General features: G+C 42.5%; 1 protein-coding gene across 1 annotated transcript; it reads right to left on the reverse strand.

Moving 5' to 3' along the window:
• Positions 1-413: 413 nt before the first annotated feature.
• On the reverse strand, positions 414-12,103 carry LOC140314543 (dapper homolog 3-like). Its single transcript, XM_072392811.1, has 4 exons — positions 11,588-12,103; positions 6,265-6,397; positions 4,830-4,940; positions 414-4,115 (listed from the first exon to the last, which is right to left on the reverse strand). The coding sequence occupies exons 1-4, from the start codon at positions 11,816-11,818 to the stop codon at positions 2,623-2,625; spliced, it is 1,968 nt and encodes a 655-aa protein (XP_072248912.1). The 5' UTR covers positions 11,819-12,103; the 3' UTR covers positions 414-2,622.
• Positions 12,104-14,877: the final 2,774 nt, after the last annotated feature.

Raw genomic sequence — 14,877 nt, forward strand, 5'->3', positions numbered from 1 at the left:
TATTACAAAAAGAGCATTTCAGAAAACTTGAAATGCAATTTTGATAGATGTTTCTAGTAAAAGTGTATTTCAAAATATCTAAAATACCAATTTAAATTCTTAAGGTTCTCATACATCATTTTTCCTGGTATATTATTTAAAATCTCGAGTAATGCCAATATATTTTACCTGACTTTATCCTGCTTTATGATTGTAAACTAGCACATTTGGACAGACATAACCCTTAACTGTGTATTTAAGAATACATCTCTGAAAAATTGTAATAGCTTACAAAAAAACACTCATTGTAAGTAATGAATATGGCAAGATCCTGTGATTAAAGTTTTAGCAGTCATCTGCAACATGCTCGTTTTTGTTTGACAGAGAGTAAAAAAGCCAGAAGACACAAATGAGAGAGAAGAGTTAACAGGAAATCTGAGCGTTAAGACAGCTTTAATTTGTCAAATAAATGCACCACCACTTAACATGACTATCAAATGTAACTTCAGTCATTTACTGCTCCTTAAAAGTGACATGAAAACATAAATAAACATATACTTAGGTGTCTGAAGTCACCACCAACTCAAAATCTCTGAAAAAACAACCCTGGCATTTTGCTTGGGTCTTCCTTGATCAGAAAACATTTTGACAACACACTCCGAGCCCAGAGCAGAGTTTTCCAGCCTCCTCATCTTCATCTCCTCCCAACTTCAAGGCCAAATCTGCTGTGTTCACAGTACCATAGAAGTGGCAAGTTAAATTGTTTTTTGCTTTGCCAATAACAGCAGATTCTCATCAGCTGCCACTGGTTCACTTCAGAGAGAAAAGGTCTCGAAAAGCTCATCCAGAAGTTCATTTTATGTTTTATATCCATATTTGTAAATCTGATTTCTCATTGGCATTGATCTCTCTTTTTTTCCCCTCCAGTTGGAAGTGGAAATTCTGATTTCAAATACAATGGTGTTCATCCATTACAAAAACAAATTGAACACTTAAAACTGGCCTCTAAAAACTTACAACATAGGCACGGGGCGACAGTGAAGCCCAGGGTTTATGGAGTTGATATGTGATGGAGGAGTTACTGTGGGATTATTAACTAGTGTGTTGATCTGCCAGTCAGCAACTCGTTACTTTTAAATAGCTCTAAATTCATGGTAAAACAGGAAGTGTTGAGCTGTCCCTCTGAGTTACTGAGTTACCAACACATGTCACAAACAATAAGCATTTCATAAAGTCTTTAGGAAATTGTATCAACTTGTAAAAAAGAAAAAAGAAAAAAGAAAAGAAATGCATCATGTGTTATGTAAGGAACAAGCAAAATATGAGAAAATATGTATTAAAGTAACAAACAAAGAAGAAACGAAGAGAATATTCATTGCTATTTACAAACTACATTCATTCCAAACAAGGCCACATGATGGTACATACAAAAACAAACTTATTTACATTGTGGTTGTGTATCCCCGTGTTTCATTAAACCCAATTATACTGTATACACATGCACTGTACTGTATACTGATCCGTTAACATGGTTTCTGCAGAACCATCCCTGACTTGTTATTGATGGTCACTGGTCACGTAAGCAGATGGCTGCAGAGATGCACTTCCTGCCTGGTCAGATAGTCACAATCAGCCTGTGAATTTTGGTACGGAAACAAAATACAAATGTTTTTTTTTCTTAAGGCTGTTGACTGAGTGCATCACAAATCATTTCTCCTTTTATTTAGTGCTCCTCAGTGGGTTACAATTTTACAATAACTAAATGATTTTGAAGGGGTCTCCTGGAATAATTTGTTGCAAGTTGGTACTGATTTGTTGGAAATAAGAAATAATCCAAACACTTTCTGTTAATCAATTCCAAATAACTGGTTGCATAACCTGGCAAGGCTTTGAGTCAGCACAGAACTGACCATCAAATCACGCAAAATTATGAAGCTTATAGAATTACATCTCACATGATAAATGGATTTTCCATGAATAGCTAAACAAAACTGTTCTCCCAAGGACTTCTGTGTTTTTTCTAAATGGTGCCAAATAACAGAGTTCATTGACCATCCATATCCAAAGTACAGTAAATACACCTGCCCTCTTGGAGAAAAAAAACACTTGTATCCCTAGAGCACTGATGTCTTAAAAACGGTTGGAGACTGTTATATCAGCTGTAAATATACTGTAAATATCAGCTGTATAGACTTTTATATGGCAATCTCCTCACCCTAGTGATTCATGAATAATAATGGCTGTGATCAAATAACTTTAAAGGCAACAAACATCCACAAAAATCGGAAGCATATTCAGTCCCGTAGTTGCAATGCAGTTCATGTCACCATAATGTAACCTGGCATCAACTATCATCCGTCAGAGCTGGATAAGCTCTATTAGTCTAGTGTCTCATGGTGGACCGCTGCAAGACACATTTAACCAAATGCTTCAGATAAAGCATCGCTAACTAATCATGTTTGCAAATGTAAATGCACCTCATTAGGAAAATACTGTTGGTAGAGGTAGGTCGATTATGAAGAGAGGATCCCCTATTTGGCAAATGATTTGTGACCAAAAGTAACAGTCAAAGTGCTGCTCTGCAAATGGTTTTACATCACAGCTGTGAGGATTACTGGATAGGTTTAAAACAGGTTCCACTGTTCATACAGTGGTCATGACTTTGAGAGACCCTGAGCGGAATCTGAGAATCTTCTTTTTCAGCGCATGGGAGGCTTTAATCTTGACGAAGGCTTTTGGCTGAGACGAGGCATTGGCAGTGGTTTGTGGTGAAGGAGAGGATGAGGAGGAGGTGGAAGCGAGGCGAGGTGGCAGCTGCTGGGGCCACACAAGGCCCCCGCTCTCATCTGAGTCGCTAGACAGTGAGCTGGAGGCCGGGGAGTACACCTCGCTCATGCTGGATTCGGATTCTGCAGGGGCTGCACCAGCATAGGCTTCCTCCCCCTGACACAGGGGTGCTCTTCCCTGACAGTCTGGGTGCCAGCGCTGCGTTTGCTGCTGTTGGGAGTGGGAGCAAGAGTGGCCGTGGCGAGCTTTTCGAGGTGGTCGTTTGTGTACCTGTGTTGCCTGGGCCTCACCCTCATCTTGGCTGAGCTCAAGGTTGGAGCACCAGCGTCGGTTCCCACTGTGGGCATTGCTTCCCACCTGGGGTCCAGTGACCTGGCTTTGATTCTGTGCAGGATTAGTTCTGCCTTGGCGCCTCTCTGTGGTGCTGTACCTCCTCTCAGGGAGCACCCGCTGCCCTAGGAGGCTGTTTTCAGACTGGGATCGACTGGTTTTACTGCTTGCTTTCTTGGATCTCTGGCGATCATTGTGGCTTTTTTTAGATGATCTGGACTTAGAGTTGGGGTGGTCAGGAGAGGCGGCAGCTCGGGTGGGCTTTGGCTGCTCTGGTTTGTAGTGTCTGGGGGAGCGCACAGGGGCATGACAGGCTTGTCCGGGGATATACTGAGCACTTACTAAATTGTGTATTTGATGAATAGGGGGTTGTGGATGGAGATAATGTTGGGGGGATGGGGGTTCACAACAAAGGTCAAGAGCCCCAACACCACAGTTTGGCTCCATGGAGGGCAGAGGTGATGGCAGCCTCCCAGCCAGGGAGTGTGGCCTGGACTGGGGGTAGGGCAGAGGCAAATAACAGTTGTCCTCAAAAGATGGGGCCTCTCCTCTGCAAGGCTCCCCCTCTGGCAGGTCACAACCCCACCCCTGGCTCTTAGGGTTTGCCGATAGGTCAACGTGGGGCTGAAGATGGGGGTCAGGAAGGCGTTGCTCTGTGGTTAGAGAAGGAGTTCTCCTGTGTTGGGAGCTGTGTCCAGAAGCAGCAGGGTATGGGGGGTCAGGGCTTAGAGTGGTGCGAGGCTGACATGGCCGAGGTGAGAGGGTATGGCGATGGATGAGACTCAGGATGTAGCCCTCTACCCTCAAAGCCTGCTGGTACTCCTCCTCTGTGACCTGATCCTCTGCAGGTTGTAGCTGCCAGGTATGGTTGGGTCCACTGGAGTCCCACTGGCAGGAGTCAACAGTTGAGCCCTCCTCAATGATGCCCTCCAGAGGTGGGTGAGGGGCAGAGAATGAGCGGGGTAGGATAGGGCGTAGAACTGGAACATCAAAGTCTCCATTCAGCACAAGGGAGTCTCCTAGTTACAGAAATGAAAGCAACACTGTACTTAGCCAAGGTGCAGTGATATTAAGAATTTTAATGCAATAAAAAGTATGTTAATAATTAGCAATTAATAATAATCAAAAAGGAAGAATAAACTCAACAGCCATGCTAGTGAATGTGTGAGGCCAGACTTATTTGTGGAATTGCTTTTCTGCTAAATGCTAATCAGTTCAGTAGCTGTTTTCCATATCTAGCACATCAGTTCATATGTGAACAAGATACTCTAATCCAATCCAAAAACAGTTTAAAAAGGTTGGTTAGATGGACTGACAGACCAACATCGCTAACATTAGCCACATCTCTGGCATGGCTAATTTTGGACAAAGCCAAATATTTTTGTTCTCTATTTCATAATTTTCTATTTTGGCACGCTTCAAATTGCTTTTGGGTTGAGTCAGATAGGCGTTAAGTTGTTTGCAGTCTTCAAACATCACCACCAGATGTCATCAGATCCAACACAATGGACATTGCTGGTGGTTTGAAGCCTTCATAGTCAATCAGTGGAATATAATTTTATTATTTAAAATGTAAATAAAAACAGAATGAAATTAAAATGGCAAATTAGAGGCAAATTATTTATATAATGCAAAAATTCAAAGATCATATGTTGTGATTTGCTGTCATTCACTTAAATAAGTGTTATTTCTGAAGAAGAAAATTTCTTTCCTCATTTGCTCATCTTTCTTACCTGCAGACTTGGACCTGTCATTCGTGTAAGTCCAGGATGAGACTGTCTCTGCAGGCTCAGCAGAGGAAGATTTTCCTTTTGGCGACTGACCCTCACTTGATTCATAAAAACCTGGAACAAAGTGAAATTAGATAGCCAGAACAGAGATCTCACAAATGATGTCTCATTTATCACACCTAATGGTCCCCATTCTCTAAAAATATCCTGTTTTATGTAGGCAGTCTCTTAACACCACTTCAGAAATAAGCTACAAAGCCAAATTAAAAGCAACTCGAGCATGATGGCTCTAGTTGTCACATAATGGCCACTGAATGGTACTGCCCTAGAGACAGGCAGCCTGCCGCAGTATCTCTGGGCATACTGTGTCTTTTTTGGCATCTTCTTAAGCTTTCTTTTTTTGAATACACAGATTTCTGATATGTTTTTCAGTGTTAGTTTGGATGCTGTGCTGCTGGAAGGACATCTGCTCGTAACTGGCAAGTTTTTACATCTATTATGGCCATGCCATGACCATGGCAACAGGATATTGTTAACCTGTTGGAACAGCAAACTGAGCTTTCCAAAGCCCAAGTAATGCCTAGATGCAGAGTAGGAACAAAATGGAGAAAAATATGTAAGAGGGTTAAACTAATTCTTTCTTTGATCATCATGAGAAATGGGAGATTACTGGCAGATAAGATTGACAAATCTTGATGAGGACACAGCAGGAATATCAGGAAGCCAACATTTTTTTTTTCCCATGTAGACACGGCTGCAGGAACAACTAACACCTCTCTACTCAGCTGTAAGACTATATGGACAGACAGAGACTGCAGACAGAAACATAACAGACAGTTTAATCCTGGACATGTCACTGAGCAGGAGCGTCTCTGCACCCCAGATGTTGAACTGTTGGCTGTGAGTTTCTGTCTATGTTGTCTACTGAGAAAGTTTGCCTGTGTTACCTGCTGATGCTGTGTGTGACATCATCAGCTAAGTTGCTGCCAAGCTACAAAAACAACATCCCAACCCATTGATGGCAACCAGATTTCTACCACACCTTCCTCTCTGCTGTCCTCCAACTTTCAACACGTTTGTCAGCTGATCTATATGTCATTTTGTTATCTATCTATAACAATAGCATAATTTTAATAATAATGAATGCTACAGTAATATAGTTTCCCTTCAAAGATTAACAAAGTATTATTGAATTGAATTGAATTGAATGAACAAACAACATGAGCACAGATGAAAGACAGAAACTCATTACAAGTGTATTTAGAAATGCATTAAGAAATCAAGTTTCTTCGGACAGAGCAACAATTTTACACAAACACATACTTAGCTAAATTGCCGAATGAGAATATATAACAAAGTGCATTTGCATTAATAAAATTCTTAATTACACGCCTGACAAAGCTGTGTCGAAAGAAAGGCTTTTAATCAGCGGGAGTACCAGAACTCGGCCGACTGTCACCAGGGTCTCCTTGAGCTCCGTCACAGCAGCCGTCATCAATGTCAATCTTCAGCTCTCCCACCTGCTGCTCCAGCGTCTGCATTATGCCCCATGGAGAACTCTGAAGGGCACTCTGAAAAGAAAATACGCTCAGATGTTTTCCTGCTCTCCGTATGTGATAGCACTGTTGATAAGTGAACTTTAAGTGGACTTTAAGTAGCAACAATTAGCGATTTCAACAACAAAGGAAAAAGCTCAAACGGTACTCGCACTCAAATTACTCATTTCCAGAAAAGCTGTTTAAGGAGGCACATCTGTATCTTCCAGCTGCAGCTCTCACTTAGTTTGACACTCAGATACTTTTGATCTGATGCATCTAAAACACACACACAAAATCTCATATAAGTTACATTATGCCAGGCACAAGAGACTTAACTGAAATATTTTGGGAGAGTAGCTGTCATTTCACACTGTTCTGTATTTTTTATCCCTAAACTGGGATGACAAAAACAAAATGTCAAAACACACGAAGCCAAAACTCAGATGTAGATTTGTTGTGAACGGGGAACTAAAATACAAATGTGGTCATCGCAGGTCACTGCAGTGCATCTCTGAAGCGCTTCTGTTAACAGCACCTGTATCTGTCACTGGGCCACAACATGCGAGTGGGTTCACGTGGAAAGCAGTGAGTTGGAGAATGAATAATTCAATACTCTGCGAAGGGGGAGGTTTTTTCATGTAGCTGGGGGCACTCCAACATACGCACACATAGAGATGCAGATAAATGCTATGCAGATATAAAGACAAATATGCTTACTCATACAGACAGGCAAAGACAAAGAATTATGCAAAAAATTATTTAAAAAAACAAACAAAAAAAAAACATATTTATTCTTTTTTTGATCAGATTTACCAGAAGTAGACCCTCCACACACACACAGATTCATACTTGACACTAACAGTGAAATTGGACATGCTAGTCAGGCCAGCCTGATGGTTTTGGGGACATATGTGCTAACATCTGCAGATACATGCATGCAAGCTTGTCTGCATTAGTTAATACACACACAGTTGTGTATTTATGACTTCAGAGGACACAACAATGACTTTATCTTTTACCATAACAACCTATTTTCTTAACCTTTACACTAACCTTAAAATATATCTACACTGCAAAATGTAAGGATTTATGTTAAGCAGACTTTCTTTCGGTCCCTGCAAATGGGAAACGTCCTTGTTGTGCGGCTATGAGAACAGACTTGGGTTCTCACAACATAAGTAATAACCTCACCACACACACACACACACACACATACACACACAAACACACACAAATACGCTGCAGTTTGTTGGAAGTCTCATTAAGAAGGCTTCATTATCAGAAGATTGAGCATGTCCTTACGACAAGGTGACACTTTCTTTACATCGCAAACCTTCTGTGATGGAGTGCCTGACAGACAACTGCTGCAACGCTCTCCTGCACTTTCCTGAACGCTGCCTTTGTGTCTCTGTGCCAAATCAAACACTGCCTTTAGGAATGTACACCAGCCCTGTGGTGAGCAGTGCAGCTGATGAGAAATCATGTAAAAGCTCATTAATCACATCCGTGGAGAGCTCTTTTTTTTTTCCTCTGCCAGACAGTTTACTTCTTTAACTTCTTTGGTCCAGACTGAAAAATGTATGGAATTTATACAAACACTGTATAAATTCCCTTCTTGGTCACAGATCTCAACAAGGATTGCATGGAGCACAAAGAAGTATAGCAGAGGCGTTCACATTCCTTGACAAACATTGATGCTCAGTGATTTTGGTCAGTGTTGCTTCCTCCACGCCCCCAACTCAAATGATTTTTTTCCTGCTTTGTCCTAAATGTGGTCATAACGCAAATAACTGCTGCTGAAGAGCAAATAATCCAAGCTTGGCTTCTATCATGACCTCTTCACCCCAAACACTGTCCTTTCTTTTGTCTCAACAAGCGTGCTTATTGTCTTACTGTAAACAAAGCAGCAGAATCCATGCGCCAAAATGTTTTGAGAGGGGAGCTTTGTTTCAGCTGCTGGCAGCGTTATGGGGTGGAGAAAAAGCTTGGAGGAGGGGAGAATATTGGAAATCAACTAATCAATGATGCAGTTTCACATAATCGATTGCTTGCCGCGTCTTTGTTGGACACACTCTAAGGGATCATGCAGGTTATTAAATGATGGCACCACAGAAAACAAACAAATCTGTGTGGATGAGCAAACCAGCTGGCTCATACTGAAGCATGGCTCATTCTTCAGACTGCACCCTACATCTATAAGTCACACAGTGGTTCCACGACTCTATGCACTGTACAACTGCATTTTTTTTTTTTAACTGCATCCTGGGCCCCGTGTTGGTGGGGGATGGGGGAGACCGTGGACACGGTGCAGGCACACTCACTTAGCCGTGGAGCTGTTACCACAGTGGGTGGACGAAACATCAGGGCCACCTGCATTTTAATTGCAGCATAATGAGCTGCAAATTAAATCAGAACTACATAAAAAAAACTGAGTGACTTAATATGTTACATCACTTTTATTGCCCTTTAGTATGTAAAGGGTAAAAGACTGCAGATTTTAAAGCTAAAATACAGATAAAAGTGGGGTGTCAGTATGACCAGTATATACATAATAGCACACTATAAATCCACACAGAAAGGGTTTCTACGGGGCGGAAAGAAAAAAAAATCTTTTTTTGAGGAGGATTGTAGAATAAACCTTGAACCGTTTAACAGCTGGAACAGCTCAGAAACAACACTGCCGGAATACAGAAATCCAAGGAGTAGGGGAAGACAAGGCACGCAGCCACACATGCTCGACCCTACATAATTAAAGCAATGTTGTGACTGGATCCACACAGAGAAGAAGTCTGTGGGAGGCCGGATACACACACACACACACACACACACACACACACACACATTCATACAAGACACCCTGCCCCCCTTTCCACTGCTCGACACAACTGATCTCTTATTTCCTCGAGCAAATGGACACTTTTGAAATGTCCTATTTTCACAGGATAAATATTTCTTTTACGATTCTTTCAGTCCAGTCTAACAGAGGAGCTTTTCTGCACACACAGTGTTTACATAACCCCAGTGAATGGCAGTCATAAGTACACTCTTGACTCCGTCCCACAGTGGCTTGTTGGAAGCAGGGTGAGTTGAAAAGAATCCTTAAATAGACGTGCAGCAGGCAGCTTTCATGTGACTGAGAGATGTGGAACCAGCTCAGAGTTCATTTGAAGTTATTTCAATGGACACATGATTTATACATTTTTCCGCTCGGGCTCATTTGCTGGAATCTGGACAGAGACGCCAAAGAGCTAGAGAAAAGTTGGAGGTTTTAGTTTGTGTGCCAGAACAAATAAACAAGCAGTGATTCATGCAAGGGATTCTTCACTAATAATGCTTCTCTACCTTAACACAAAGACACACAACAGGACAGAGAGTGACACAGTCCTGCAGAATGACTGCTTGCACACATATGATAATGAACATTTAGGTCCACCAGTCAATTTCTATTGCTCACATGGGATTAACCATTCAAAATCTAACTCTCCTCCACTGATGGATGCATGTGTGTCACATGTTCATACACATTTCATACAGTCTCTTCTACCCGCTCCAAACACACCCAGAAGGGTTGTTGTTGTTGTGTGTTTGTGTGTGTGTGTGTGTGTGAGAGAGAGAGAGAGAGAGATGGAGGGGGGGCTCAGAGACCCATGCTTTCTCAGCTGCTGTCTGGCGTCCCGCAGCTGTCAACACCTTTAGCACCAATACATACACACTGTATCCAAGAGAAAAAGGCCCCTCAGCCGGGCTGGGGCCACATTTAAGGCAAAGAGCCACACTGGGTCACTTGTTTCTGTGTCACTATACACTGCCGACCTACACGGAAGAGGAGATTGTTTGGGGGCAGATGGTGACCTGATATTATAGAGACTCAATCTGAGACTTCAATTAGATTCATGATGGGCAAAAATGCTCTCCGAAGAGTTTCACGTGTAATCACTCACGCATGGATTGGCAGAGCAGTTAATAAACACCAAACTAAGCAGAGACGCTTTGCGTGAAAATGAAAACGGAGAAAACGCGCCTCACTCATTCAATGCCAGTTTCCTGTCTGCGTGCTGACGGCTCCTCAAGGGTCACTGGTGCGTGAAGTACATTGGAAACACATGACTGTCATGCATCTTCCACAACTGAATTAGAACCGATGTTATTTTTAACAGAGTTATCTATCAAAACCACGAAATCGGATCACAGTGTCTACATCGTGACAGTGCACAAGGCCACCTATGTGCGCCTCATCCGTTCACTGAAGCCACGATCGGCATCATTAGTATTCTGTCCCATATGCGCCTTTTGTTAGGCCCCCGAGGAGAGGAGGAGTGGAGGGGAGGACAGGGAGGGAGGAAGGAGGTGTGAAGAGGTGGCGGCTGATTTAATTTCTTTTTCACCCTCTTTAATAATGGCTTCCTATTGTGTCAATGTTGACACTGCTTGCAGGCTGCGCAGGAGCAGCGACCAAACAGAATGAAACTCCAAGACACATCAAAAAGCTTGAGCTAACGCCACCAAAAAAGGATAAAATACAAGCCATAAACTGTTCGGTGGTGCGTAAAATGTCCTGTTGGAGACGCTGTTTACTGTCACAGAAACTTTTATTTGCCTTGATTAACCCAGTTTTTAATTAGTCTGTTATTCCTAACATCAGTGGAACATAATTGGCGCAACTCTGCTAGATTTTCAAATCAGGGAAAAAGAAAAAGAAAAAGAAACATCAGGAAGCTGAACACGACGTGAAAATACTCGCCGCAGCAGCAAAATACAGGCTTAGACATATAATTCATTCTTTTATCATCTGTGGAAGGCACAAATGAGAGCTTGTTAAGTGGTAAAACCTACAAAAGTCTGTGACGAGGGAACAATGGGTCATTAAATAGTCGGTCTGTGCCACAAGCGGCGGCTGCTCCTCCCCCTGATTTCGTTATCCACAGGCATATATCTCAGGCCAAAGCACAGGAACGCATTAAAGCCTTTCATGGAGAATCTATTAATCAAGTTGAGTAACTTTTTTTTGCAGCTAGAGGTCACCTCAACACAAAAGGCACTGCCCAGACCAGGAGTCCATCCAACGGTCAAGCAGATTACAATGAGAATACGCAGCAGGAAATTAGATTTTCAAAACTATGCAGGACCATGGTGCATGACAGTGGTTAAGAGGGGTGAGGTAATACGGTCTGAGAGTGGCTGTGATCCAAACATGCAGTGAAAGACTCGGCATGAACTTCTTACCAGCTGACGCCTCAGCGTCAAGTTTTCCTGCCCCCAGCTGCTGAAGCATGCCAGTTCTCCTCTGGAGCCGTCCTGGGCCAGAGGGTCCCCCAGAGCCAGCGCCCCCAGCACCAGACCCTCCTGCCTCTGCCTGCGGAGTTCCAGCTCACACAGCCCAGCCAGACTCGCCTCCAAGCGCTCCTTAGTCCGACTGCGCTCCACAGTCGCTGGAAACGAGAAGGCACGCTGCATCCCAACCCAAAAATCCAGGGATAACGTGCAGTGAAAACTAACCAGATCCTCTATATTGTAATATCGGCTCTCCAACTGGGTCAGATTTACGAGGCCAATCGCAGGCAATAAAGGGCCATACTCCGTTGGAGCAGCATGGTTCCCCGACCTTCTATGCGCTGCACATTTTCTGTCTTGCAGCTGTCAAACGCGGACACGGAACTCCGCCCTCTGCGACCAGGCACGGCGAGAAAGTGGGGAGTCATCCGCCCCTTTGTAAATTCAATCTCAGCCGTCATTGGACATGAGAGGCTGCTCGGGGTGAGCTAGAAGCGTCCCATCCCCCTTGTTTCACTACAGTGACGCGTCGACCTCACCCATCTTGGCCTGGGACTAATGGACTTCTCCAGGGGAACGGTTATTTCTGTGAGCGGAGGAAAATACTGATTTAATGTAACCACGTAGCAACTGGGAGAAGACTGGTGAGAACAGCTGTGAAAATAGGGAACATTTCATCAAATTACAACGACCTGACATCTTGGATGCAGTTACTACTAACAAGAGAGACCAGTTTGTACAGATCAGTTCAGATCATCTTCAAGAACAGCAAACTACATGCAATGCCCTCGTGTGTCAAGTACTTAGAAATATGGTAGAGGGATCCTTTAATAATAATAATAATAATAATAATAATAATACATTTTATTTGTAGTGCCCTTTACATCGCAAGACCTCAAAGGGCTAAATTGAACTTTATACCTTAGGATGTTCTTTCACACAGATTAAAGAATAATGGCCATGATTATTCTTCAAACCCAGTGCTGGCTCATTCTAAAAATAATTGGGAGAAAAAAATAAACAAGTGAAACAGGATATGTGGAGCGTCATATCCAAGACAGGCTGTCTACGGCACAAATCCAGAAATATAGCATGGGAAAAAGTGCTGTATATTGAAAGCAACGACTTAGAAAAGAGATCCACAAGATAAGTGACCTGCACTGAGATGGAGGGCTTATGTCTTTCAGTGACTGTGTGCAGTTTGGAGAGTAAAAGTAATTGTTGAAAGTACTTACAGAACAGAGACCATATCAGTGAGGAAACATTTATTCAGGATAAGAATGCAATGGTGGAACTTTTGGAATTACCTGTAACAACACACAAGGCAGCTCTGTTACATGAACTCTAATGGGTTTAAAAAAAAGTGAAAATCTGAGAATCATCAGGCTGAAGGACTTAGGATGTAGTTTAAGTGATGAGGAGTTGTCAAGTCTATAGGCTGGACATACTGACTTATAAGCTATGCTAGAAATTGTCAAAGAGACAGGAGGGAACATATGTGTAAGCACTTTGGGAATGCAGACCTGTAAAATCATTCAGGAAAAACTGTTTTGGAACATTGAGGGAAGTGGTTGGATTCAGAGGTACCTAAATCACCAAAGGTGTCCCTACTGGGGGGAACGAACACAACTGCCAATTATATTAAAACATTACTTTGCAGTTATACATGTTCTGGTCTTCACTGCTGTCTGACTGATCCTCAGAATATGGAAAAGTACATTCCCTTTCATAAAATAGATACAAAATGGGACATTCAGAGTACACAGGGACGATGAATGTGTTAAAGGATCTTGGGATTGCTTCTTTGCAGTTTGGGGGTACATGTATAGTAGATGTGGCATTGTAGTTTCTGAATTATTACAATTATCATTGTAATTTTGGTTCTGAACACAGTGTTCTTACTCAGTATTGAGACTTTAGAAATACTATTACACAATGACAGCAATGTAAATGTTGATTAATTTATCACACAAAACAAAATAGTTTTATTAAGAATAAATATGGCTGAGGTAAAGAGGGCTGAAACACAATCATCACTGAATAAGATTCTCATATTGAGGAGCCAACATTGGGTCAACAAATACCTGAGGACAGGTACTCAAAAGGTTTGATGTTACCTACACTTGAAATGAGAGCGACCCAGATGGACGAGCCCGTGCTGGATCCCAAATGGACACAGAGCAGTCCTGGCAGGGGCAGGAGGGGTGCTGAGATATCTGACAGTTTCAAGCTGATACTTAATCAGGCAGTGATGCAGAAAAAAGTCAGCAACAGTCTGTATGGCCATGAGAATCAGTTTATATTAATGCAGGACAATGAACCATCACTTGCATCCAAGTTCTTCACTGCAAGTCTATTTGTCACTTGACTTAAATCCTATTGAAGACTTGTGGGTCCTTGTCAAATGACTTAATGGGGAAAATAATGTGTTTGAACAGCATTTGGGAGGGCTTAATTGCTGCTTCAACCACAGTTAAACTGATGAAGAAACCAAGGCCTCGTTCAGACAGTGCTGACGTGTGTCTCGGGTGTTCTGATCACAAGTGGACAGGGCTGAAAACAGTAGTGCGAGCAGCCTAGATAGACTTGAGGGTGCACTCAGATTCAATCACTCAGGCCACATTCAGAGGTGATGGGGAACACTTGTAGTTCCAGGTGCCTGGACAGTGTCCAGGGCCACAGTGACGGTTCACCTACTGACTTGGTGCGACTCCAAATGTGCAGCAGGGTTTCCACCAGGATGTTTTTTTTGCTCCTGCGCCTTCAGGAAAAAGTATGTTCTTTAAAAAGCAGCATTCAGATTTACAGGATTTGTGAATATTTCACAGAAAACCTGTTGCTAGTTTCTGGTTTCTGTTGGTTTCTGCAGCAACACTAAACAAAGGAGCAGTGAGTGCAGCACTCAAAGCTCCACACATGTCCCGTCGACCCCAAATCGTTTTTTTTTTTTTTTTGCTCTTGGAATATATCGTATCCGTTACATAAGTGAACTTATTGAAAAGTTTGTGAATAGTTCTGCAAAAACTGTGAATCTGAAACCTGGTAGCGTCTGAATAATCAGATTCTTCAGGTCACTGAATGTATTTGTTATTTTGCAGAAACACAAGTAGTGTTGCTTTTGTCCTATTTGTTGCTCAGCTGACAGCTGATTGAAGCTACTTGAAATGGGATCAGCCGCAGTGCACGATAATACCAGGTTTGCGTTGCCTTTGACAGACTCCATGGAAAGCTCACAGCTTTAA

This window comes from Leuresthes tenuis, unplaced genomic scaffold (genome assembly GCF_036924035.1).
Source record: "Leuresthes tenuis unplaced genomic scaffold, fLeuTen1.0.hap1 SCAF_9, whole genome shotgun sequence".
NCBI classification, from domain to species: domain Eukaryota; kingdom Metazoa; phylum Chordata; class Actinopteri; order Atheriniformes; family Atherinopsidae; genus Leuresthes; species Leuresthes tenuis.

Bases quoted from the DNA above. Each gene is read 5' to 3' on its own strand.
- LOC140314543 (XM_072392811.1), bottom strand. From the start codon at position 11,818: ATGCAGCGTGCCTTCTCGTTTCCAGCGACTGTGGAGCGCAGTCGGACT. The intron at 6,398-11,587 runs GTAAGAAGTTCA...TTTTCTTTTCAG, and splicing joins TGACGCTGAGGCGTCAGCTG to AGTGCCCTTCAGAGTTCTCC. The intron at 4,941-6,264 runs GTACTCCCGCTG...ACTTTGTTCCAG, and splicing joins TGACAGTCGGCCGAGTTCTG to GTTTTTATGAATCAAGTGAG.